The following is a 25,774-nucleotide window of genomic DNA, read 5'->3' on the forward strand; positions in this document are numbered from 1 at the left end:
CAAGTTTCACGGGCTTCTGGATTTGTACCCACGTCCACACCCCCACATCACTGTCCCGTCGGTGGAGCTCTCAGTGACCTCAGCAGGAGCTCTGCAAGGGAAAATCACGCGGAGACGGTGGTTAGGGTCGTTAGACTCCAGGCCTCGGCCGTCAGCCCCCCTTCCAACACGGAACTTCAAGCAAGCTGAGCATTGGGGACAGACAATGAGCCACCCGGAGCAGGAGCCGAGAGCAGTGCACACGAACGCCAGGCTGCACTTGGCAGGGTGGGCGAGGACGCTCAAGTTCAACGTGGCGATTCCGTCCAGCTCCTATTTTAGCTGTACTGTCCCCACCCCACCCCGGGGCCCAAGATTCTGCTTCACCGTCTGCCCCACCCCCCAGCCTCCTGGAGCTCGCATCCCTGCAGATGGATGAATGTCTCTGAGAAAATTCAATACAGAGTAAACCAATTCATCAAACTTTTAAAAACTAGGAAGTGGAAAGGTTACAGTTAATGCTGAACAAGGAGGCCGTGCTTTGTGTTTGTCTGATGTGCTACAGGACGTAAAGCAAACCCAAGAAAATGACACCACTTGGGGTGTAGACAGTGTCCTCCACTAAGTCACTTGGGCAGGGTGACACCAGAGCAGCCGCAGCGGGTTTGCGTGACGCGTGGCTTCCGCTGGCCGCGGCCTGAAGCCTGCTGGCCATTGAGGTTTGTCTGGGCTCTGCCCCACTTACTGACTTCTAAACAACCTTATTTCTATTTAATAATGAAGGATTTGTGATTACTTACAATTTCAGACACTGGGATTTGGTACAGTTACATGGCTTTTTAGAGTTTGTGTTCCATGCACTAAGAGTTACTCTATAAAGATTAAAAAGGAAAATGTATTCAGATGGTTACTCTTTAAAAAGAGACTTAGCTTAAGCATGTGGTGTTTTCGAACAATTACTGGAGGTCTTGGCACCTAGCAGCTTAGGTGCTATTTACAGGGGCCAGATCCTGAAATGCCAACTGCAGCTGCCCAGAGGGCCTACTGGGGGTGCTGGGGGGGGGGGCCTGCTGCTCTCCCCAACCCGAGAAGCCTTCCGGGAGCTTCTTCCCCGGTTCTGCTTAAACCTCTATTGTGTGTGCCCCTCCCCGCCACTCTCCCACCACCAAATAGCTCTTGGTGGTTTTATTTTTTGTATTTTCTAAAATCTGAACACTGCCAGAAAGTCTGAGAGCAATAGCGGATCCACGTTCCTACTGCTGCAGCAAGTAGAGCTGCCCCATTGCAACCTTACCAACAATCTCAGAGTGTGTTGCGAGTGGGTCCCGTGGTCCCTCGGGACCTCCCTCCTAACTGCTCTTGTGAGAATTAGCCCAGAAGCCACCTTCAGGGGCATGAGAGGAAGACAAACGTGCCCTGGCTGCTGGGCTACAAGTCAGGAGCGTCCCCACGCATTGCTCAGACATGCCGCTCACTGAGAGAACTCTGAACATTGGTAACGTAAGGAGTTTGCTAGATCAGGATGAAAAGGAGAGGCACGTGTGCAGAAACACCAGCTGTGATCAGGGCTCTTCCCAGGCGCGTGTGGCCACCTCATCGTGCAATGTGCCCTGGTGATGACGTGTGCCCTGGGGCTGCCTTTCCTCAACCACTGGCTGCTTCCGGCCAAGGCACGTGTTGGTCAGGTTCCCACACCAGCGCGTGGCGGCCCACACTCAGTGCTGACCGACCTCTCCTGCTACCACACGGAGCACAGGAATTGCTCTGGCCCTTTCGCTCTGTGTTATAATGAATACAAGTGCCCTGGAGAGAGTGCGCTGGCCAAAGCCCTTTGCCCTGGACTCTGCCATTGCACACACAACTGTCTTGAGTCAGGATTGAGGTCGATCCTGAATTTTCTCTCTGCTCTGACGTGCCTGACTTACGGGCCCTCCACCGCTATTCTCACCATCTATGTTTCTGTTGAGTGACATTCCTTCCTCGCCCCTCAGAAAAGCTAATGGTGCCCGATTCATGTACAAGCTGTTGTTACTTTTTCTGGAGAGGTCTCTTATTTTTAACATAATGTCTCCAAACTATGTCAGTGAACACTCTATGGATTTATTACTCATCTAGTTTTGTTTTTCCCTTTATCGATAGGAGAATGGCAGCTTCTGCCCTCATGGGTGCCCAGAGGTGGCAGGTCTGGCTATACTGCCCCCTGGCTCTCCACCGTGGCTCAGACATGAGCTGTTCAGGGGAGAGGGTGGGGACACCTTTCCCTTCCCCTCGCACCTGCCCCTGAAAAGGAGCACAGGGCAGCCTGGCCCTCCCTGACCAGAGGAAAGAAAACTCCTCTAAACACTGGGGCAGTGGCACGAGCAGACATCCCAGCGGCGGCCGTGCTGTAACTGTGGAGGGACAAAGTGCAGTTCAGTGAGAACCTAGTGTCAGGAAGATGCCAACAGGCATCTACTAAGGGACGTCATGTGGTCTGGACTGTGATACGTGCTTCCAGGGACATCAAAAAATACACACTTTTTAATTTGCGGTGCATGTCCTGGATGAATCCACCAAGTAACTGGGGACATGAGATACGCACAATTGAAACATTAGACAATGGAAGATACTATATAATCAATAGTCAAATTGCTTGATACTGATTGTAAATGGTATAAAATTCAGAGACAGAATAGTATGTACACAGAAGAAGTTAGAACAAAATACTTGTGAAGGAGGTAAAACCTGACATCAACTTTTAAGGCTGTGTGTGAGGTTTTCCATTACTGGTCAAAAGGACGTTTCAGTTGAAATAACAGCACGAACCAAGAGCACCTTGGAATGAGCCCAGGGTGGCTGAGGGGACATTAGCAGACAAGTTGATTGTAATGGAAGCTACACTGGGAAAGAACTTCCACGGCTCTAATAATATTTGACTACCCTCTTATGCCAATCTGAAAATTGAAGCGTTAGAAGAGGGCAGGACAGCTCTGCCTCAGAAAAGCGTTGTGAAACAACTGTTCCACAATGAGTCATGACTTCATCTTTAAGAAAAAAATGTCCAGAGAAGCAGAATCATGAATATTCTTTATTATAATCTTCATTATGTTACCAAAAATAATAGCACCAATGATGTATCAGAATTCACATTAACACCTGACTATCAGATTATTAAAGCTATAGAGAAGAACAGGACGTGGATTTTTATGAAGAGGACTTTTATTAATGTGATAAGCTAGTCAATAAGTTAGCCAGTTCACCACCCGACTCTGAGGACCGATGACCGGGTGAATTCACCCGTGTGGACCGCTGGCCAGGAGGCCCGAGCCGACCTGCTGTGCCATCTACTAGGTTAGACACACTGGAGCCCTGCGGTGCTGACCGAGTTCCTCTCTGATGTCTCCAGACCTAGTTTGGCCTTGCCCTTGTGTAAGTCAGAAGGAAGCTAAGGAAGTATCTAAAGAGGTGACGAGGTTCAGCTCGTCAGCCGTGGTCGGGATCACACAGAACGAAACCAGCAGCAACCAGCCTCCTGCCCGGTCCCTTACCACAGACAGGTCGGTGGGGACTCCAGCCTGCTGTCAGCACCAGCAACATCCAGATAAAAATAACCAGGGCTGATTCAGCCCACGGGCGCCAATCAAGTCATTATTTGCAGCAAAAAATGCAAACACCAAGCTGACGCTGTTCCTGGCACATCACTTATAACAGAAAAACCTTTTAGGACCTACATAATTACTCCAAAATAAAGAAAAATATGTGACTGAGGACACGCAGGGCAGACTGGAGAAGACGGGGTGGGGGAGGAGGGGAGGGAGAAGCAATGGAAACGCCTCTGGCCTCGGTGGCCTGGAGCGCTGTAGCTGTGACAGCACGCGCTGGAAGGACAGCTTCGGAGCCCCGTCCCCACCAGTGTTCTGGATGCACTAACGCACACGGGCAGGTGCTCCCAGGTTACAAGAAGATAAAGTGATCATGACATCTTAGTTCATGCTGTGGAACCAAACCTGTAACGCCACCAGCAGAACCGGCAAGTTGCTTGCATAGTTTTGTCTGGTCCAGAAATGTTGAGGGTCATGACGACGGGACCAGTTAGGATCACAGCAACCACCTCTCCTCTGAGCCATCCCACCAAGACAGCGAAGCAAGGAGAACGGCTCCACACAGACTCACTGCGTTCAATTAACTGTAAGTTGGAAGCAGACGTGGGGCAGCAGCACAGCCAGCGGAAGGAACAACTGCTAAAATGGAGGCAGCAGATCACACGAGCAACCACCACTGCAGTGGCAGGGCGGCGGGGACTGTCCCTAATCCCAGTACAACCCCAGGACTCTGCCGCGTTCACAGAGCGCATCAGACACGGCTGAGGGCAGAGATCCGCAGGTGCCGGAGGCTCGAGAGGCCACACCCACATCTGTAAACTGCGTGGTCTGATTTCCGCCGGGCCCTGGGATCTACACTGCATCAGAACGAGCGGCAAAATCCTGCGGGCGCAGGAGCAGCATGATCTCCAGAACCAATAAAGGGCTCAGCGAGCAGAAAGCGCTGCCCCGTCCACGGTTAGCACGCGAATGTTAACTCTACAAAGAATTCCAACCAGCTTGGTTAGTTTCATTAGTTACATTCGGAGGCACCAAGGTCCCAGACACGTAGGTGCAGCCCACGTGCCCCTGGAGACCGTGTGCCCCAGCCGGCACCTGTCCAAGTGCATCTGTGGACCTCACAGGACAGGCGCACTAAGACGACCACCAATGTGAGGTGATTGCCACGTCATTACATACACTGATGACAGCAAAAAAGAGACAGTACAGCTCGTGTCAACCAATGTGAAACCAAGGCAGAGCTGTGAACAGCAGCGAGCCGCCAAGACCCTGACACCGCACAGCAGACAGAGCGGGAGCCCCACTGGCAACGACCAGCCAGACACGCACAGGGACACTGCTGGTGGCACTGCTGGTGGCACTGCTCAACGCAGGGTCTTTTCGGAGTCATGAGGTTGCAGGGAGAGCTAATTTTATAACTTAGAAGAAAATCACAAATGTACCCAAGAGCCTCTTAAACTCTTACTAAAGTAAGTGACCCCGATCGCTCTGATCCTTACCCAGCCAATGTTATTTTGGGTGGTCCTGGAAGAGCCGGTCCCGAAGGGAAAGAAGACCCGTTGACCATGGGTGGTAAGGCTCCATTGTCCAGCTGTATAAGGCAAGGCAAGCAAACACTGCATTAGTCCATGTTTTACACACTCCAGCCAGCCAGCTCCCAGGTACAGATGAAAACAAGCCCTTTCCTTCTAGAACTTACAACAATATGTGGGCCTCGTCACCGCGACGATTCCACTAACCCCTGAGCAGACTCCAGCCTAGCTGTGCAGGGCGGGCGGGGCCCTGGTCATGGGGGGCGGGGACAAAGGGAAATGGCTGCTGGGCCAGGCCACCGACCAGCTGGCAAGCAATCCACACAGGTATCAGTCGGCTGCCCAGGGACATTGTCACAGACACCTTTTTCATTTTTATGAACTACAAATTGTGAACTAAATTCAATTATAAATTTCTATAAGCTAAACATGTCCTTTATTATTATATCCTTGTGTATAACATGAGCGATCTTGACATCTGAAGTCTCATTAGCAACCACTTTTTCATCTATGCAACAAAATATGTTTTGTAGTCAGTTCTAACAAATTCAAAAGCAACGTCATAATCCCTGGGTTACCTACGTCTTTGCTTTGGTGGTTCTCATTTATTTTTCTTCATATTACTCGGTAGCATGGCTCACAGATGACAGTCAGGGGAAAGGAAAGTGGAGCAAACCCACCACTGTCCTAATTTGCTTCTCATGAGAAGCTTGAAGAACTTAAAAAGTACTGGATAAATTTAATTTTGCAATTATTTGTATATATCACAGTTAAATATCCTATCCTCGTCCTGTTCTCCCCTGAAAATTTGGAATTTAACAATAAGGTTTATTTAAGAAGTACGGCCTGGGAAAAATACCCCCTTATTCATCCTCCTCATCTTCTCTCTTCTGCTTCTTTTTAAATTGTGTGTAATCGCTGCCTGTTGGGGCTCGAGGGCACCGAGAAAGCACCCTGGCCCAATTCCTTCCACACAGACCCGAGTCGCACGGAGGCCTCACCCTCAGGACCCCTCTCTCCGGTCTGGCCAAGAGCTGTGGCTTCTCTCCTCTTGCTCAGTTTACAGGAGGGAAGTGTCCACAAATCACTGTAACTAATGTTTCTTTTACAGTCACCAGATACTGACTTGTTGGACCATGTGGCCACATGGCAGCCCAAAGAGCTTCGACTCTTTTGGAGAAAGCATTTCACAGTTCTCAGAGCCGAGGCAACTTTTTGCATAAAGCAGGAACAATGTTCCCCTTTGCTTATTTAGCCCCAAAGTTAAGCAGAGAAAGAGAGCCAGCTGTCTTCCAGGTACTACGTAGCGGTAATGCCAGAGCAGCTTTGTGCTAGAAGCCAGGCTTTTCTCCAGCAGTGTGTGGCCACCCGAGGGAGATGCACGTGAAGCCTCAGGCAGGCTCTGGTCACGTCACCTGGGCAGCTCACTAAGATGCAGGTTCTGCCCAGCGAGTCTGGGGTTGGCTCCAGAGCCCCATTTCTAAGTAGCTCCCAGGCGACGCTCATGTTCCCACTCCATGAGCCACACTGAGTAGCGAGGCTCTGAAGAACATACCAGGCCTGACAAATAAGTTCCGGAACTTGTTGCAACAATGTTGCTAACCTTTTTTGATATCAGAGGGATTCTTCATTATGAATTTGTGCCAACTGGACAAACAGTTAACCAAGTTTACTATTTGGAAGCGCTGAAAAGGCTGCCTGAAAAAGTTAGACGACCTGAACTTTTCGCCAACAATTCATGGCTCTTGCATCACGACAATGCACCAGCTCTCACAGCACTGTCTGTGAGGGAGTTTTTAGCCAGTAAACAAATAACTGTATTGGAACCCCCTCCCTACTCACCTGATCTGGCCCCAATGACTTCTTTCTTTACCCGAAGATAAAGGAAATATTGAAAGAAGATATTTCGATGACATTCAGGACATCAAGGGTAATACAACGACAGCTCTGATGGCCATTCCAGAAAAAGCGTTCAAAAATTGTTTTTAAGGGTGGACTAGGCACTGGCGTTGGTGCACAGCTTCCCAAGGGGAGGACTTTGAAGGTGACTGTAGTGATATTCAGCAATGAGGTATCTAGCACTTGTTCTAGGGTGAGTTCATGAACCTATTTGTCGGACATCATACAGACTGAGGGTCTGGCAAGGAAGTGCTAGATTTGCTTATTCTGTGTCTTTCATGTGAAAATGTAAGGGGCACAAGGGTGGAGTTGTGTTTTGTTTTGGGGGTTCACTTCACGCTCACTCACTAATGTAACGAGTGCCCTGTTGAAGGGGGAGCGATGCCCTGTGCGCGCCAGGCTTTGCTGCAGTTCTCAGGCAACAGAGACAGGTGAGACTCACCAGATCCCCGCTCCTGTGGGGCTGGCATTCCCGGGATGGATATACACAAACAAGCAAACCCCCAAACACAAAACAGTGGTCGCGTGGGGCAGACAACGAGACAGGCCCTGTGGCAGTGACCAGCTGCGTACAGGGGGCATCACAGGCTCTTCTGGGAGGTGACGTTTGATATCAAGACTTAGGGAAAAGAGCACATTAGTCTTATAATTATACTGAAGATATGCATGCTGTAGTATAATCATAAAAGCATTTTAAACGTTAAAGAAGCATTTCCATAGCAGTGAGGAAGGTAAGGGACAGTCTAGATCAAGTGGTTCTAAGTGCTGATGGCAGGACCGCAGGGGCATGTCCAGCAGATGGGGCAGAATGGTGGTCTGGGGGCTGCAGGAAAGCACGAGACACTTTCACAGACACAGGTGCTGTCTGGCCAAGGACCACGTCTGAGACTCACCCCATTCCTCCCACGGAGCCTGACATAGTGGAATACCTGCTAAATGTTTCACTGCTGATTTTTATATGGAGGCTAAATTATGTTTCCTGAGTAATTCCAACTTTGACAATCGAAATCTCAAGAGACAGTAATGCCCATATATATACATATGTGTGTGTGTATATATATATGAGTGTGTATATATATATATATATATACTTTTTTTTTTTAAAGGAGGGCGCAGCTCACAGTGGCCCATGCGGGGATTGAACCGACAACCTTGCTGCTATCAGCACCACGCTCTAACCAACTGAGCTAACCAGCCACCCGCAATTATATTTTGTTTTACTAAAACGATGACTTACTTGTTGTGTAATGAGATTTAATTTTGCTGGTACTGGCAGAAACCTTCCTACTAAAGCAGTCACTGGTTTGGGGGCATCTGTAAGAAAGACAATTAAAATTAATTGATACTATATAGTGTCCCTCTTTCACCTGCACATGGAAGAAAGTACAAACATGAAAATGTATTATGGAATTATCATGTGCAAAGTCATTTAAACTTATCCTGATCTCCTGTTCCTATTTTTATTCTAGAAAACCTTTTGGGTCAATGGACTTTTTTTATATTCCATCCTTTTCCTTTGTCATAATGCTACTTAACCTGAGCTAAAAAATGCAGCCAGTACCCAGGTTCCCAAACTGTGAGCCAAGGTGCCCTGGAGTGTCCAGCTGTGACCACCCAGTTTAAACTTACAACCTGGAGGGCCCAGCTGGCCAGTTTGCATTTTCAAAGAAAGCACAGCGACATCTGTTGGACATCATGTGAACTACCTCCAATTTAAGTGTATTCTTTTTTTTCAACTGGATACTAAGTTGTTAGGCTGTAAATACTTATTAGCCATTTGGACCAAACTGCTTAACCACTAGAATCGAGACAGGTATTTCTTTGGCCTAAGGGTGCAGTGAAAAACATTCCTGAGACAAGAAGGGCCTGTGAACCTCCATGTTCATGAATCCAAGTGGAAGGAGAGATGTGTCTTAGTCTCCTGAGTCACCCAGCTGGATGGACACACTTCCTGCTCCAGGCTTACGCATCCTTTGAGGTAACTGCATGCATTTATTTTATGGTGATATTTAATATGTTCACAACATACCAAATATCTGGGCAGAGGAGTTATGATTATATGACAAAGTGACAGATTTGGGGAGCATTATATAAACCTCTTTGTCTGTAGGTCCTAAGGCATTAGAATTTGCCGTGCACCAGGAATAGGGAAAACCCTCCCCTGCCTGTGTTGACGGTCAGATGCAGCTCTGACCTACAGGGAACAGAGCCAGAAAATCCACGGCTGCTGTGTAGCCAAAGGCCCAACTGGTGTCAGCGTCTGCGTTTTAGGAAAAGGAAATGTCTTGGAGGCATTTTATCTGTCCCTGGATAAGGAAACTGCCAGGATACAACAGGAGTCACAATCTTCCTTTTTGCCCTGGACTCCAAAGGTCCATTGAAATGACATCTGGGTTTACTGTTGATTTAAACTATTGGCAAGGTCAGTGAATCATCTGGCAATGAAGTATTCTAGTTAACCCAGGAGTTAAAGTAGCACAGTGACATCTATGTCCACATAGAGATGCCCAGTTTCCAGGAATTGGTGTCTAACTTCTGTAAACATAATCCTTAAAATGCCATTTAATCTTTCTTTAATCATTCATAAGGCATTTCAGTATAGTCAAGCACTTAGGTGTCATTTATTGCTATTGTGACAGTTTAAATCAGCATTTAATATAGTTATTTCAGACCTCATGGTGATTAAAGCAGTGACAGTTCTCACTGATCACACAAAAATGTTTACATTAAAATTTAGTTTATACCTGATCAGTCAACTGCCCACCCAATCTGGGAAAGGTTGCTGTTTCAGCCCAGGCACCTCCAAGCACACCCTCTTGTTGGTATGAATGGTCACCTGTTAGGATCACAACGCTCTCTGCAGCTCGCAGACGTAGAGGGCAGCTGTCCATGGGTATGGGACAGGCAATGCAGTGTACATAAATTAGTCTGTAAAGATATTGTTTTCTATTCTTAGTTCACTAAAACGGGCTATGAAGTTTGCAAATTGCCTGCCTATTTCACTTTAACTCCATGTACAAAGCCAAACACATTCGCTTCCCAGCTTATATATATGAAATAATTACTTAATTTACTTTGTACCTGACTGTGGATAATCATTTTGGTCTTGATACTGAGAAACCAAATGGAGTGTTTTCAGTTCTCTTGTGCCAGAATTGTCTATACACAGCATTTGTGTGCCCCCTTTCAACTGACATATCACCTAAAATGGAAAATAATGATCAGGTTGCATTTTAAAAAGACATCCAGGAATATGAACCAAAATAAACTTGAGCCTGCGAACACAGCTTCAATCCGGAATTTCAGTTTTAATGGAAAACGGAACACTGCAGACCTGTTCTGAGAGCTCTGTCCCTGCAGGGACATGTGTGTGCGATGGTCAGCGTGTGGACAAAGCGCCTGCCTGCTCTGCCTTTCTCTCTGCGTGTCTGGCCGCTGAGGTGGAGGGCGAGACACAGGTGACCGCACGCGAGCGAGTGTCCCTCACCGTCCCTCTCTCCACGGCCTACGTGAGTGCAGACCGTGTCCATCCGCCGACCCCGCCCTGGTCAGATCCAGTTAACTCTAAGAAAGACTCCATCCTCTGCCTGGATGTCTGTAACTGGTCACGTACTTAGAATAATCTTTCACTTTATGATGCTTGTTCTTTCCTGCCACACGCACATGTTATTATTTAACACGGGGGATTTTTTTTTTTTAATGTTTTCACTAATCAGCCATCTTGGACCTTCTCTAACAAGTGGGATTTATTTTTATGCCCACTAATTTTATTGCCTACAAGTACAATTTAGAAAGGTTAATCGAAGAACTGGAAAATTCTAAGAAGCCATGTCAATCTTCCAGGGCCTGACTAGAACTCTCAGATCACCTAGCTGGATTCCGACCATAAATAAACCCTTAGCGAGCCAGGTGAGTCCATCAGTCAAGAGCAGCACAGGCGGAGCCCTCCCTGGGTGCAGGCCTGAGGCATGATACAAATGCAAGAGAAGCCATGGTTTCTAGCCACACGCAGCTTCCAATTGCGACGGTAAAACCACAAATACCCACAGAAGCTGTGGTTTCTGCCTTTAGGTTGCCTTGGGGTTTCCTAGACAGGAAAACCCAAATAAGCATAAAGAATCCATGTATAGAGGCAGACGAGCTGGCCGGCAGTCAAGGTCTCCGGCTGCTTGGGACCTGTGTGCACGGAAGCCAGCGTGCAGGCGCCGGGATGATTTCTCCCAGGGAACGCTTTGTTTGCTGTGTCCATGTAACCTTGCTTCTTCTCCACCTGCGGGTGGATCACTACCCCTCTGGCAGCTGCCACCAGAGACTCTCCCCAGGCAGTAAGTCTCAATAAACCTGTCTCGCACAGCCACTGGTGTGTTTTTTGGGCTGCGGCTTCTCAGGCACAGACCTTGGAACAACCTGGATTCAGTCTGAACACGATGTTACCAAAATAACATACATAGAGCCTGTGTTAATGAGGGGCTGCTGAGCACTGCGTCCGACATTCAGCTCATCCTGACATTGGTAAGAAGCCAGCATTCATGTTTGACTGGAATTGTATTTGTATTTGGAGGATGAAGTGTACCCTCCCCCCACATACACACACGCAACTGAGAGAAGGGCTCAGAGTGGACTCTCCTACCTCTGTCTACTGCAGACCCTGGCTCTGCCCTGCCCTTCCTGGGAGAAGCTGACATCCCTCCACAGTCTGGTGTAACGGAAAGAGGTCTCATCGTGCTCGCCTGGTCCCCGTGTCCTGGAAAAACTCTGCTCTCAGAACCCGTGGGCCTGAGCAGAACCGTAGGCAGAGGCAAGTGCTGGCGTACACCACAGTGACGCCAGAGTTTGCGGTGGGTGCATTTTCAAGTATTTCCCAGTCAAGTGCATGCCTTACAGCAAAGGCCTCCTTGCTCAGAATAAAAGCTGTTTCGGAAAAAGCAATCTCAGCTCTCTGCTAAAAGAATTCTTTCAGCCAGAGTCCCAGGCTCCCTGCTTTCCAGTCCTTACTACTAAGATCTGAAGTCTGGGAAGCATCACTTATAAGCACACTAGTAACATCTCTGTTCTCTTAGCATTAAAATAGAGATAAAGGAGCGGCTGGATGGCTCAGTTGGTTAGAGTGCAAGCTCTCAACAAGGCTGACGGTTCAATTCCCGCATGGGATGGTGGGCTGCGCCCCCTGCAACTAAAGATTGAAAACGGCAACTGGACTTGGAGCTGAGCTGCGCCCTCCACAACTAGATTGAAGGACAACGACTTGGAGCAGATGGGCCCTGGAGAAACACACTGTTCCCCAACAATATTCCCCAATAAAATAAAATAATTAATCTTAAAAAAAAATGGAGATAAAGAGAATGCCCACCCTACAGAGTTGATAAGAGGATTAGAGGAATTACAAACGTGCCACAATATCCCATAAGCCACAAATGTCCGTGATCACCTCTCCTATCCGAGTGTTACTGGGTCTCACTAGGAGTTTGCGGCAGCCTCTGGCCTCCAGCCACAGGCCAGACTACAGGGCTCAGCTGCCTGCCCATCGCTGGGCAGACCTGAGTCTGTGCGGACTGACATGACACGTGGCCACCATCCTAAAAGTTCAGAGGTCCTCGTCTTTGCTTGGTTTGCCCCGATCAGTAGAAATGAGAATCTTGGAGGTGAAAGGACTAAGAGAAAGGCTCTGATTAGGCCCCTCTTGATAGACGAGACAACCAAAATGTGATTCACCATTTAAACTGAATGAAAAACAATGACTGAAATACCCATTGCTGCCGACTTAGTACTGATGAGGGTCAAACCGTAGTAACGCAATGTCAGTCAGTCCCATGTCCTTCGGTGTAATTACCATCGGATTAGAGTCCTTATGAGAGCAGCCCGAGGCCTCCTCTGCTTCCTGGGATGCGGGGAACTTGCACGACGGTTCCTGGGCAAGACGGCTCTGCTGACTTGCTTCCTCCGGATTGTTACTTGTGATCGTGCCACCGCCTTCCTTTAGTTCAACCTTAAAAAGCAATTGTCATTTGAGAAGTCACATTGTGGACACTGGGTTTGGCAGGTGCATAATAAATTCCTGTAGAAGCTACATTTCTAAAGCAAAGGGCACCCTGACCTCAGAGCCTCTCTTCCTCACAACTACTCTCCCCACGGGGCAACAAGGCACCTGACAAGCCTCACTAGGGACTGAGGACCTCAAGGATCCAAACCACCTGCCCGTGAGGGGTGCAGCCGTGCTCTCGATGTGGAGCTCGTGTTGTGGGCTAAGTAACTGAGCAGGTTCCCAGGCAGGTCACCTGGGGCTGTTCGACAGCCCTGCTCCTATGGACCTGGCAGCCTCGTGGGCCTTCCTAACACCTGCTGACATGCTGACCCTGTGTCACCGTTCTTAGAGCACGCTCATTAGGTCGTATGAAATGTTCTGGTCCATTGTTTGCTTCTTCCTCAAGAAGCCTGGAATCCCAGCTGATGTTTTAGTAACACTTAGAATGTAACTTAGAAGGTGTTGGTAGTAATATTTATAATTAAATAGTAGCACTTTCCTGATTGAATAGTAGGACAATAATTATTACAAAGCAGTGAGGGTAAGGAAGAGCCGACCAGCTTTGTTTTGAAGAGTCCTATACACCAACTGTCAACTCAATGGCACACCAACAAAATGACCAAAAAACTGGGAGCAACACCAGTGACATTACTAAAAATCAATGGGATTAAAGGGGAAAAAAAAAAGTCTCAGTTAAAAAAATTACTATCACAACTGAGGGCCTGAAAATTGGGGTGCCTTTTCAATTTGGTAAGACTGGAAGGGGGATTAAAACCCAGTCATCCCACACTGTGCATCGTCCCTTGCCCTCCTTAACCTCCACCTGCCTAGCTGCCTGTTACAGAGCACAGGTGGGTCCTTCGAAAAAGATGGTGATTTTAAGGGAGCCATGCTAGGACCTGACACGTTGGACCTGGCAGCAAATGGATAGCTGACATCTGAAGCCACTTGAACAGGTTCTGAGAGAGACCTCGGCACTGGGGAAGGTTGGGGGGAAGCCATACTCTGAGGTTCCTCTCCATCAAACCCCCAGGATGGCGGAGGCCCCAGCCTTTCCTTCACACTAAAGAGCAGACATTGTGCTAACCAGGGAGCGGAAATCCAAGATCGCGCCGCTGTGGCTCATATACACCAAGTCAGGGCCCGGCCACCTCCGCAACACCTCAAAAGGTTCCACAAAGGCATCATTTATGACTTATTAGAATGATTTTATGGCTGAGTCATCTAGTTTTCTGAACTAGATCCTTTGGGGAGCCAGCATATATTTCCTTGGGATCCTCTGCTTCCATTAAAAATGGATTTGTTTTGTTTAAGCAAGAACAACGCAGAAAATGACCAGTGATTTTTCATAGCAAAGGAGAGAGTACTTAGCTGAGAATGAGCAAGAATGTACTGACTTCTATCACACATACTTGAAGAACCATCACTGGATAGCACAGGGGAGCTCTAATGTGTTGATTTCAAGGCTCACCAAACACCCGTGTTAGCTGTGGGTTACAAGCCTTATAAATCGAAAGGGGGAGGAGGAAAATTAAATGCAAAAACGAGAACTCAATCACACTGCATTTGTTTTCACAGACACTAGTTCCTCCAACATAAACAGAGATCCTTTCCTAAAGCCGTGATAGCAGCGGTGCAAGGTTAACACACTTGCTTGTTGTATGTGGTCTGCAGGGTTTAGGCCCAGTTTGAACCAGGGACCCAGGACATAATTCACCTCCAGGTAGAATGGCATCTCGAATTACAAAGGGATGCACCCTGTTTGGAATATGTGAGAGCCAAGCAGGGATGCTACTGGTACAGGAGAAACCCTTGTGGAGGGAGATCTTGCTGCAGACCGCAGTCTCACGTCCCTAGTGGGAGAGGGGTGAAGGGGTACTGTGCCCATTTCCCACGCGGATCTTACTGGAATCACCCGGACACCGGGGTGGGCGGCTCCTTCCCGTGCCCAGGTGCCCAGGGGCACGACGGCAGGACTCCTGTGAGGGGTGAGCAGGGAGGACAGGAAGTGGACGTTGTAAGCTGGCGGCGGAGGCGCGGCGGCGGGAAGAACGGTGTCCTCCAGGGGGTTGAGCTCAGGGAGACTCGGATACTCCCCGAGCATTTCCTCCTCGTTTTCATCCACCAGGAGCTCGACTTTGTCTTTATCATTGCAGTTCACGTTCAGCGGGGGGTTGAACGCATGCAGGAGGGGCTCTTTGGGGTGTGCGGGGCTCAGGTACGCGTCTTGTAACACGTGGAACTCGTCTTCCTCGGCCTTCACAGCCACCGGGGCTTTCAGGGGCATGTTTTCGGAGACAAACTGACTCTCCGCGCCGAACAGGTCGTGCACGATCTCATCCTCCGGGCTGGACATTCCGTCAAGCAGGGTGGCTTCTTCCATGACCACTGACCCGACTTCGCGCGGGGCGTCACCTCGCACCCTGCTCCAGGCCGGATCGCCGAGCCGCGCACCTGCAAAGACTCAGCCAGATGAAGCGGACACCGCCCCCACCCCCGCCCACGGGCTGAGGGGAGGGCCTCCGGCTGTTTCCGAGGGGCCGCACAGAGGGTCCCGCCGCCCCCGCCACGGGCCGGACAGAGGGTCCCGCCGGCCCCTCCCACGGGCCGACCCCAGGGTCCCGCCGCTCCCGCCACGGGCCGGACAGAGGGTCCCGCCAGCCCCGCCACGGGCAGGACGGAGGGTCCCGCCGCCCCCGCCACGGGCCGGACAGAGGGTCCCGCCGCCCCCGAGGTGCTGACCAGGGGTTCCCACTGCCCCCTCGAGGCTAAGGGCCCACCGTCCCCTCTCCCTCCTGCAGACCAGAGACCGGTCCCGGGGCCGGGGGAGACCCGACGGCGGCTGGGGTCCAGGCGGGGTGCTGCGTCAGCCCTGGTCAGAGGGACCTACCTGGGGCTCCCGGAGCAACAAGCGCAGGTGCGGCAGTTAGCGGTTGGCGGAGTGGGCGGGGCCTGGAACAGGGGCGGGTTGGTGAGGCGGGGCGCGGGGCAGTGGGCGGGGTCTGGAGCGAGGAGCGCGCGGCGGGGGCGGGGCGCGGGCCAGTGGGCGGGGCCTGGAGCGAGGAGCGCGCGGCGGGGGCGGGGCCTGGAGCGAGGAGCGCGCGGCGGGGGCGGGGCGTGCGGGAGGGGCGGGGCGCGCGGGGACGGAAGGACGCGCGGGGGTGGGTGGAACTTGAGTGGGGCGGTGTCCGGTAGTGTGAGGGCGTCGCAGGCGAGGGCGTGTGAGCAGCACTCGGAGGAGGCGGGGCCGGTGACAGGGGGGCGCGCGCACAGCAGGCCGGGGCCTGGGGCTGGCTGTCGCGTGGAGGTGGGCAGAGAACACTCCCGGGCGCGGCAGCTCCAGGCTCGGGGGGAAACTGAGGCCCCAGAGCAGTGATGCCGCGCTGCTGGGACTCCCTGGCTTGACTTCTTATTTCAGTCTTTAAAACCCCCTCTCTGCTCCCGAGCGCCACAGGACACAGCCAGGCAGGGAGCCCCGTGGCTGGACGCAGGGCCGGAGACTTGCTCAGGCAGATTCCCCGCCAAGTACACACTCCACGTCCCCGGTGCGGGAGCTTGGGATGTGTCGCTGGAAACCGCACGTCCCCAGTCGAATATAAACGACCCGACGGTAACCACTGAGGTTAGAGGGGAGGGGAGGGGGCCAAGACGCGAAAGTAACGAGTACAACCAACGGTGACCTAACGCTTCGGGTGGGGCGTGAGCTAAATCCACCCGTCACGGAAGCAAAGGTGAACACTGCGTGTCGAGCAAGGAGGTGAACGCTCGCTTAGGGCGTCGGCCCTGACCTGCCAATCCCACCAAGCGCGTGGACAGGTAACCGGGGATGGCGCCGGGGTCAGGGGCGCTTCCTGGCACCTGTGACTCAAGTCTTGTTTCATGGGCTCGGGTGAAATTAAAATGTAAAACATCAGCTTTCTAATCTCATGTTTAAAATGTCATACTTTCCAAGCAGTAGTAACCAAGATACAGCGACACTGTGTAGTACTATTTAGCCGTACATGTTTGCATTCAAGAAACTGCAAGAAGAAAATAAAAAGTGAACAATAAAAACAAAAGAAATCCCAAGACAATGTGACGTTGAGAATTTCCAAATTTAAGGCCCAGCCGTAAGTGTGCTAGGACCTCCTCATCTGAACAATTATTCTGAGACATTAAAGTTGAGTTTAAAAGAATAAACTATCACCACTGGAATTTTCCTGTCATGTGAGTGGCCTCAAATATATTCCTGGTAACTAGTTCATTACAAACATACTTGACTTGAAGTCAACTTCTTTGAGAATTCACTTTCTGTCCCTGTGAGCTACGGGGCAGGACTCCAGAGAAAGCTGTTGGCTTCTTCACGTGAAACTAAGGTAGCTTTTTTCTTGAATTATACAAACATAAACCCTCCTACGGAAATATTTACATATCACAGATAAAACTGATGGTCCCTTGAGCACCATGCCACTCCCAATCACCATGCCTTTCACAGAGGGGGTCCCTTTGAAGTCTTTTCAGCCCTTTCCAAACCAAGATTTGCTGTGTGTGTGTGTGTGTGTGTGTGTGTGTGTGTAGATGGCTTTACTCTCATTTTATGGCTGGATTAATCACGTCATGTTTAAATCTGCCAAGTTCAGGGGCAGAGCTGAGTGCAACTTGTCAAACTGTAGGGTCCTAGAAGGTACGTAGCTAGTAAATCCAAAAGCCCAAGTAAAAAACAGCGACTAGCCCACGGGAGCACATCAACCCCATTCACACAGCAGACAGCTTTACTGGGCAACTCCCAGGCGTCAGACATCACATGCAGTGTGCATGGCCACCTGGACACCAAGCTGCGTCACCAAGCCGGGGAGAATCAAAAGCCAGCAACCTCTGTAACACTTGCTGCTCCTAGATGCTTCTCCAGCCCTGCTGGATTGGCCAAAGCCAGCTGTCTTGTCACTCAGGTCTCAGCTCAAACCTGTTTCTAAATCAGCCTCCTTCCCCTGCCAGCTCCTCTCCTCTCCTCCTGCCCCACCCCTCCCTCCACGCCCCTCTTCTGCCTTGGACACTTGAAGTCCTTTGACTGGTTCTCTTGGCTCTCTACCTCCTCCCACTGGAATCTGATCTCCATCCACAGTCAGAATCTGGTGAGGTCCCCACAGTATTGCCTAGAACAGAACTTAGCGCACAATAGGTGCTTAATAAGAACTTGAGAAAACTAAATTCATGCATCCAGCAGATATTTACTGAGCATCTACTATGTGTCAGGCACTGTTCTAGGCACAGGGCAAGGGACTGGATGAATGGATGTAGAGTGAAAATCCACAGCGCTGTTTCACACCTTCCCTTCTCAGTCAGGTACACAAATCCAGGGACTTCCGCTCTGCCCAACCCCAGGCCTTTCTGCATATTTTGGTTTCTCACCTTTGTCCCAAAGGCCTGAGCTTGGTACCTGACTTATAATCTCCTTCTTAACAGAACAAAAGAGAGAACCAAATACTGTGGCAGACTGGGGTTAATGTTTTTATTAATGGCAACATTCAAACTGCATTTCTAAGATTTACATCCGAAAGAGCATATTGTATTTACATGCAACGGACAGTCCAAGATAACAAATTCAAACCACAGCTCCATTAACACCCTGGTTTGTTCCGAATTAAATTAAATACGTAATACTCTTACCTCTTTCTTTCAACATGTACAGTAAAAACCCACTCTTCCTTCTTCTAAGGAATATAAAAATTGCATTGACAACTGCACTGATTAGCAACAATTACATGTGAAACACTGAAAACCTGAGAGATAAGCCCAAATATGTTTGAGTGCTAACACGTGTACACTTGAACGCTAGGTAATACAGACCAGTCAGTGGTCAATCATGCATGATTTAGGTGGCTGTGACAGTGACTGATGGGGCTTGGATTGGCAGCCACGCCTGCCTGAGGCAGAGTGGGCTATTCCTCCCACACTTCCTGGGCTCCTACGTACCACAGACGAACAGGAGATATTCTGACTATGGCTGTTATTAGTTTTATTTTTTTTGTGTGTCTGTTTTCATTTCTTGCATGTAAGGGAAAAAAAATCTTTGGCCCATTCAGGTGGGATTTTTACATTACAACATAAATACAATATGCATGTGCTCGTGGCAAGCACCTTCTTTCTCCTCCAATAGCTCAGCCCCATATTGTAACCAGAGTGCAGAACTGTCACAGAAGCAAGCCCAACTCGGACAAAGTGGTCAACATAATAAATACACAACTTTAAATGGACAGCTAAGCTTGTCATTACAGCCCAGAGACAGTGGGTATTTCATTTCATGATCCTTTATTTCTACATTAAATACTGAAGACGATTCAGTGCATAACTGCTTTTTGGTCACTCACCGTCTTTCGATAAGGCACTCGCATCTGAAGGGTAGGCTGTGTTCAAGTCAGCCACCATCACCTGTGACACTTCAGCTGGCCTCTGAGATGACCCGGTGCACTGTTTCCATCCACCCCCATTGCTTCTGCAAATAGTGGGTCTTCTCTACCAGGTGGGATTAGAAGCTGCACTCTCCTGAGCATTTTGAGGTCCGCCTTCCTATTTCTCAAGTTTTGTTCTTTTCTCAGGGGCAAACGTTATGTTCTCTTTGTTGTCAGTTTGGGTACATAGTACACCTGAGGCACATATTATATTTTATTCTCCAGGGAATGCTCCAGACACATAGTATTTGACCATCATTTCCTCCTGGTTCCCCATTTCTGACCCCCACAGACTGATGGGGGAAGCCAGCATAGCTATCCTCACAGAACTGGTCTTTCTAGGGGTGGGGGAAACCGCAGGAAAATGCCTATTTAGGACTATTCACTCAGGACATTGAGAAGGGAGTAAGAGACCCACTATTCCACCTAAAGGCTTCACCAGAAAATAAATCTTTCATATGGTCTCCCTCACATTTTAGGGCCTTCTGTTTTTAAGGCACTGGGTTTTGAAGACTCGCAAGGTCAGGAAAACTAAAGACGTGGCAGACTTGGAAAGGCAAACACACACAAGCAGACCAGATGAGAACAGTTACGCACGGTGACAGAAACGGTTTCCCAAAGCACGGCGTCCTGTTAGTGCGTTACATGTGTGGCAGCTATTAACTGTTAACATCTCCAACTGAATACTTCCCTCTCTGAACAAAACATGTTTATGCTACGCTGCTAATGTTAAACGCCCGTAAGTACCAGGTATTCGGTCACGGCCGAGGAAGTACGACAATTCCGTTTCCAACACATGTGAAGTCAGAACCCCAATAGTATCTTAATGAGCTCAACAATATTTTTATCCCTTAATAAACCCAAGTTGATGCGAAGACTTTCGGGGGGCACTTTATCAAATGTTCCTGAAGTTCGGACCCGCCTGGAAGGAGGATGGTTATACTTCATGTGGTGGACAGTCTGCTGTTCTAGGGAAAAAAAAAAAAAAAATACCACACCCTCGATGGCAGGAAAACGTCTGAGATTTTTAGAGCAATTTTTCATCCTGAACTATAATCAGGACTAACAGCTATTTTTCATTTGGTTTTTGTCAGAAGAGCTCATGTTCCCTCACAGCAGCTCTCGCGGGGATCACTTTTTGGAATTGGAGCTGACGCTGAACAGAGTGATGATATCGGTCATTGCCTGTTTCAGGTGCTTCCCGAAGCGATGAGAATCCTTTCGTGGGAAACAAAAAGCAAACGCACATCACAACGTGGCAATTCCCGCATTTCGGGCCTTTCCACTTAGAACCTGACTCAAACAACGAACACCCATTTGCCAAAGTCCCTAAGCTTCAACTTCATGGCTTAATCATTGAGAGAAACGTTGAGGGCTGACAGACATAACTGGTCACGCGCCTGTGTGTGTGTGGGGGGGGTTGATCTGAAGCGCTCCCTACTGTCAATGCGATACATACAATGCATTACAGGGCACAGTAAATGAATTCCAATCTCCTTGGTTAACAGTGAACTTGGGCCGACTCGGTGGGTGGTTCAGATGGTTGGAGCGCCGTGCTCCTAACACAGAGGTCGCTGGTTCGATTCCCACGTGGGCCAGTGAGCTACGTCCTCTACAGCTAAGATTGTGAGCAACGGCTCTTCCTGGAGCTGGGCTGCCGTGAGCTGCTGTGAGTGGCCGATCGGACCGGCGGCGACACTGCCTCAGCCGGGTGGAGCGCAAGGCTCATAATACCAGCATGGGCCATGGAGCTGTGTCCCACACAACTAGACTGAGAAATAGCAGCTTTGACCAGAGTGGGGGGAGGCAAGAAAAGGGGGGGGAAAAGCAGTGAACTTGGCACTGCCTGTTAGGAAGGTATGTGGGACGGAGAGAAATATGAGGGTTAAGAGCGCCACACTAAGGGCACGTGTTCCCTCACAGAGAACACCACGGACCCCTGCTTCGTCACGCACGTGTATTTCTTAGCGTGTACACACTAACCCTAGTCCTCCCTCCAGTGTTACAGAGTCTGAAAGCTACACAAGCACTCCAACACTGAGACCTAAAACCACTGCCACGCACGAACGTAAACATTTTCAACCAAATAAGATAATTTCTTTAAAACTAGGTTAAGAGAATTTTAAAATTCATTAATGTGAAAATGTCCAAACCAAGTCAAAGTACATAACTGCACTGAAATTTTCTGTCAACCTAAGGGTATGCTCCCTTTAAAAAAAGAAATGGTTAAAAATACCCTATCTTTAGAAAAGGGGACTTTGGTACGTACTGTCTCAGGGCTGGAGAACTTGGAAGATATGTGGAAATTGATGAGGTTCTCTCCCACCAAAATGTACGACACACCATAACCATCGTCGGCAACCTACAGAAGAAAGTAAGTTGAAACTTAACCTCGGGAAATGAGACGATGTGAAGGGGGTGCTTCCTAACATGCAAATACAAGACTGCTGTTAACATCTGCATTACTAATTGGCAGGCATTCCTTTACAGCACTCAGAGCTGAGACTGGCACTTCCTGTCCCTGGGACTGGCAGCTCTGTGTACACGGATGCCGGGTCACTTACCGGTCCAAAGCCCCCTCCACTGGACACGTACTCCGGATTTCTCTGCAAATCAAACAACTCCACCTGCTGCTGAGGGGTCTGGCTGGTTGATAATCTCCAAGGCTCAGATAAGACCTGTAGTAAAACAAGGAAATGTCCCAGTGACACTTTGCCTGATCCTATCCTTTTCTGTCCCTGAGGAGCCCAGGTGGGACACAGGGAAAGGCCTGTGGAGAGGGATAGGGCCAATGAGGACACCAGATTGGGGGGGGGGGGGTACGACGGGCAACCCCAGCTAACAGTGTCACCAGCAGAAAAGGTGGTGTTACATTAAGTGATTTGGGATGGGGAAGGGAGAAGGGGGTGCTGGAGCAGAATGGTACCAGCTCTGGTCAGACAGCTGCTAATTTTCAGGAATTTTTCAAGCTGCTTGTTAAACACAGCCAGCCATTACTAAAAATTAAAATTTATAAACTTTAAACTCTATTAACAACAAAGGTGATAAATACTCAAGAGCTTGTCACGTCCTAGTTGTTTTAGTACATTTTACTGTTATCTATGCCCTGGACATTATTTACAGGTAGTTAGGTCAGGACAGGAAATCAGACCCAAAACATTCCGGGCATTGAAGAAATGCAGCCTCCAAAACGGCAGCTCCCATTTTCCACCACAGTGATGCTTAACCCCCAGGACCCAATTGATGAGCCAGTTCCGATTTGTAAAATCTGTCCAATTGATTCGCTACGTTTTGGTTTGGCCAATTAAGCCTGAGGGAGCTGCCATAGGGAGCCACAACTTACTTCCTTCAGGAAAGGGGACTCGACAGCCAGATACTTGGACACCACGTAAAGGCAGAAGAGATGGCGGTCGATCCCAGAGCCAGTCATCGCGAGACGGTACATGTGCTGGTGCTTGTCGGATGCGATCCTGAATAATTTGAGCCTCTGTTCAACCTGAACAACAAAGGATGGTAAGTTTCAGGTTTGCTGTGTGGATCTAAGCCCCAAGGCGAAGGTAACAGAACTTTCTCTGCAGTGGTCCCCCAGGGGACCTGAAAAAGCAGGCGACTGGGGGGTGTCCAGGAGAGACTGACCAGGTGCCCCGAGCAGAGAAGCCCCACCCACTGGCTGCCCCTTCCCCCAGGCTGTTGGAGAAGCACTTGGTGGGGGGGGGTCCTGTGGGCAGCCCACCTGGCATCGTTTCACCCTTTACACAAATGAGATTGCTAATGTAAAAATAAATAAATAAAATAAACGGAGACGCTTTAAAATGGAGTCAGAGCTGCCATCCCAGTGGAACCGCCTTGCATGTCTTATTCCTCAAACCTCTAGAATGTTAAAATTTAGGGCAAAATAACCTTTGGACTTGGCCTAAAGCAACATTGTGCCCCAAAGAACTGCTTGCACAGAAAACAAGAAAGCAGGTATTATGACTACCCTACCACACTGAAAATTAAAAGCATTGTGTAGAATTAGCATCTCTCTGTTAGCTTATCTGCACCGAGAGAATCGCCGTAACTGTCAGTGGGAACACCATTCGGGCTTCTGCCTGAACCAGTGCTTCCCGAACAGCTATTGTCTTCCTGCTCTCAAGTAAATGCCTGTCGCCTCTCACTTGAGTCTTTACTTTTAGGGGAACACTAAGTAGGCAGGAAAGCTCGAGTTACGGCGGGTCGCAAATATTCCTCCAAAGTGATCTAACAACTCCGCTGAAACAGCGCTTCTGGGCCTTTATGTCTGACACGAAAAGGCTGCTGCGGGTTCTTCTGGGCTCTGTTAGGTCAAGAATGTGTCAAGGTTTGTCCAGGCTGGGACCCACCTACGCCAGACCTGGTCTTCAAGGCTGTTTCTGGAGGCAGCTAATGACAGCTCAGAGCACTCTGTCATGACACCTATTGCTTTCTTTCTTTTCCCAGAATGGAAGCGCTTCCAGGACAAAGATTCCCCCCGACCACAGCAGAGCAGAGCAGACGCCCGGTCCGCATCTCCTGGGCATCAGCGTGATTGCCTGTGCGTTGGGTACAGGCAGACCTGGGCTGGATTCATCTGATCTATTCCTTTATCTACGAAAATGAACGGCTAACACTTCACAGGCTACCGCCAGGATGTTCAAAAGCCGTGTTTGGGAAGCCCTAGCACCAGCCTGCTCGGGGTTGCAGTTACCCCGACCCAAAAGCGCCTGTGGATGGTCACCACCCGTCACCTAGACACACCTAGACACCAACTACTTGTGCTGTCCTACAGGACCAACCTCGGATGCCTTCATTCCCCTGTTGTGTACTGTGCTAATTTAAAGACTCTTAGGAAGTATCACCTGATTTATACCAGTTACAGAATGACAGAGGACGGACAAAAACTAACCTCTGTGCGTGTCCCGAACGTTACATTTTAACACTTTGTTCCCTTGAAAGGGTGGAGGAAAGGAGAAGCGGGTATGCACAGGATTTAATCAGAGAGGCCTCAGGAGGCCTTCTATGGACATGGTGAAAAGCGCTGTTTCTGCAGCCCGGCGGCAGCTTACCGTCTGGGTGGGGTCCGACATGGCGAGCACGAAGTTGCAGGACTCCGTGGTACACGAGCGCACCGTCTCCGTCCGCCCCTCTCGGTACAGCCGGGTCATGGAGGCCTCGTATGTGAGGCAAAATTTGCCCATGTCCTGGGAAAAGAAAAATATTTTCCTACAAGGCATGCCAATGAACTCAAACACAGAAGATGGATCGGTTAAGGTCAGCAAGGAAAAGCAGGCTTCATCCTCAGCTTTAGTTTTTAGTTATCGTCCATTTTTATAGGGGGTCATGCAGCAGGCAGATGGAGATGTCGTTAGCTTCGGAAAGGACCAGGGGTCAGTTTCTGGGTAACCCAGGTTTCCACTTCCAGATGCAACAGATGCCACGGCACAATTTCCCGAGTTTCACACACCGACCCGAGTGGGGACACGGTTATGGAGGAACACAGAGAACGAGGTCTGCATGCAACCGTTGGAAATCATTGAAGACATAAAGTGTTGGCAGGAGATAGTCCATCATATCTGGATGATGGTGAGAATATCCAGTAGAGAGACTAGGGTTTCACGAGAGGGGAGGGGTCAGGTACGAATGTCCAGGGCGGCCGGATGGCTCAGTTAGTTAGAGCGCGAGCTCTCAACAAGGTTGTCGGTTCAATTCCCGCATGGGATGGTGGGCTGCACCCCCTGCAATTAAGATTGAAAACAGCAACTGGACTTGGAGCTGAGCTGCGCCCTCCACAACTGGATTGAAGGACAACGACTTGGAGCTGATGGGCCCTGGAGAAACACACTGTTCCCCAATATTCCTCAATTTAAAAAAAAAAAAAAGAGTAAGGATGGCGAGGAGGTGCTGGGCATAGTGGGAGGGGTGAATTGGGCATTTAGGGGCGTAGAGACGGGGGTGCCTTGGGACTCCAGAGTCAGCACTTGTCAATCAAGTGAGATGAGCCAGGGGCTTGGGGTTTTCCTCTGGCCACGCCGCCGGCTTCGCAGGTGCAGGATTGAGCAGGCAGAGGGTTAGACTGAACTGGGGGCGGTTCTGCTGTGCTGGGGGCCACAGGGCCACGGTAAGGGACAATGGCAACAGGTTGGGGAATCTACGCCCAGAGAGGAGAAAAGGGAGGCAAGATGGGCGGAGGCCCTGATCAGGCCCACACTAGAAAGGGGCGAGAATGGCAGAAGAGCTGGTGGCCTGAAGCTGAGACCCTGGAGGTGCGGTGATGACACATAGCAAGGGCTCTAGATGACAGCAGCAGGTGAGGACAGAGACAGGGTCCGAGGAGTA

General features: G+C 49.6%; 2 protein-coding genes across 2 annotated transcripts in view; both read right to left on the reverse strand.

The window, feature by feature from the left end:
- TESMIN (testis expressed metallothionein like protein) overlaps window positions 1–15,943 on the reverse strand; it is a 34,597-nt gene extending 18,654 nt beyond the window's left edge. The window contains exons 1-6 of the mRNA XM_074336845.2: window positions 15,904–15,943; window positions 14,920–15,467; window positions 12,822–12,977; window positions 10,073–10,193; window positions 8,229–8,305; window positions 5,060–5,151 (exon numbers count right to left, since the gene is read on the reverse strand). Of these exons, the coding sequence (XP_074192946.2) occupies window positions 5,060–5,151; window positions 8,229–8,305; window positions 10,073–10,193; window positions 12,822–12,977; window positions 14,920–15,396 (923 nt within the window). The 5' untranslated portion in view covers window positions 15,397–15,467; window positions 15,904–15,943. The remainder of the gene's footprint in view (window positions 1–5,059; window positions 5,152–8,228; window positions 8,306–10,072; window positions 10,194–12,821; window positions 12,978–14,919; window positions 15,468–15,903) is intronic.
- Window positions 15,944–18,484: 2,541 nt separating this feature from the next.
- CPT1A (carnitine palmitoyltransferase 1A) overlaps window positions 18,485–25,774 on the reverse strand; it is a 57,011-nt gene continuing 49,721 nt past the window's right edge. The window contains exons 15-19 of the mRNA XM_074336847.2: window positions 24,505–24,639; window positions 22,785–22,937; window positions 22,006–22,119; window positions 21,711–21,803; window positions 18,485–20,659 (exon numbers count right to left, since the gene is read on the reverse strand). Coding sequence (XP_074192948.2) covers window positions 20,573–20,659; window positions 21,711–21,803; window positions 22,006–22,119; window positions 22,785–22,937; window positions 24,505–24,639 — 582 coding nt within the window. The 3' untranslated portion in view covers window positions 18,485–20,572. The remainder of the gene's footprint in view (window positions 20,660–21,710; window positions 21,804–22,005; window positions 22,120–22,784; window positions 22,938–24,504; window positions 24,640–25,774) is intronic.

This window comes from Rhinolophus sinicus, chromosome 14, assembly GCF_057876585.1.
Source record: "Rhinolophus sinicus isolate RSI-liver-muscle chromosome 14, RSI-T2T, whole genome shotgun sequence".
In the NCBI taxonomy this organism is placed as follows: Eukaryota; Metazoa; Chordata; class Mammalia; order Chiroptera; family Rhinolophidae; genus Rhinolophus; species Rhinolophus sinicus.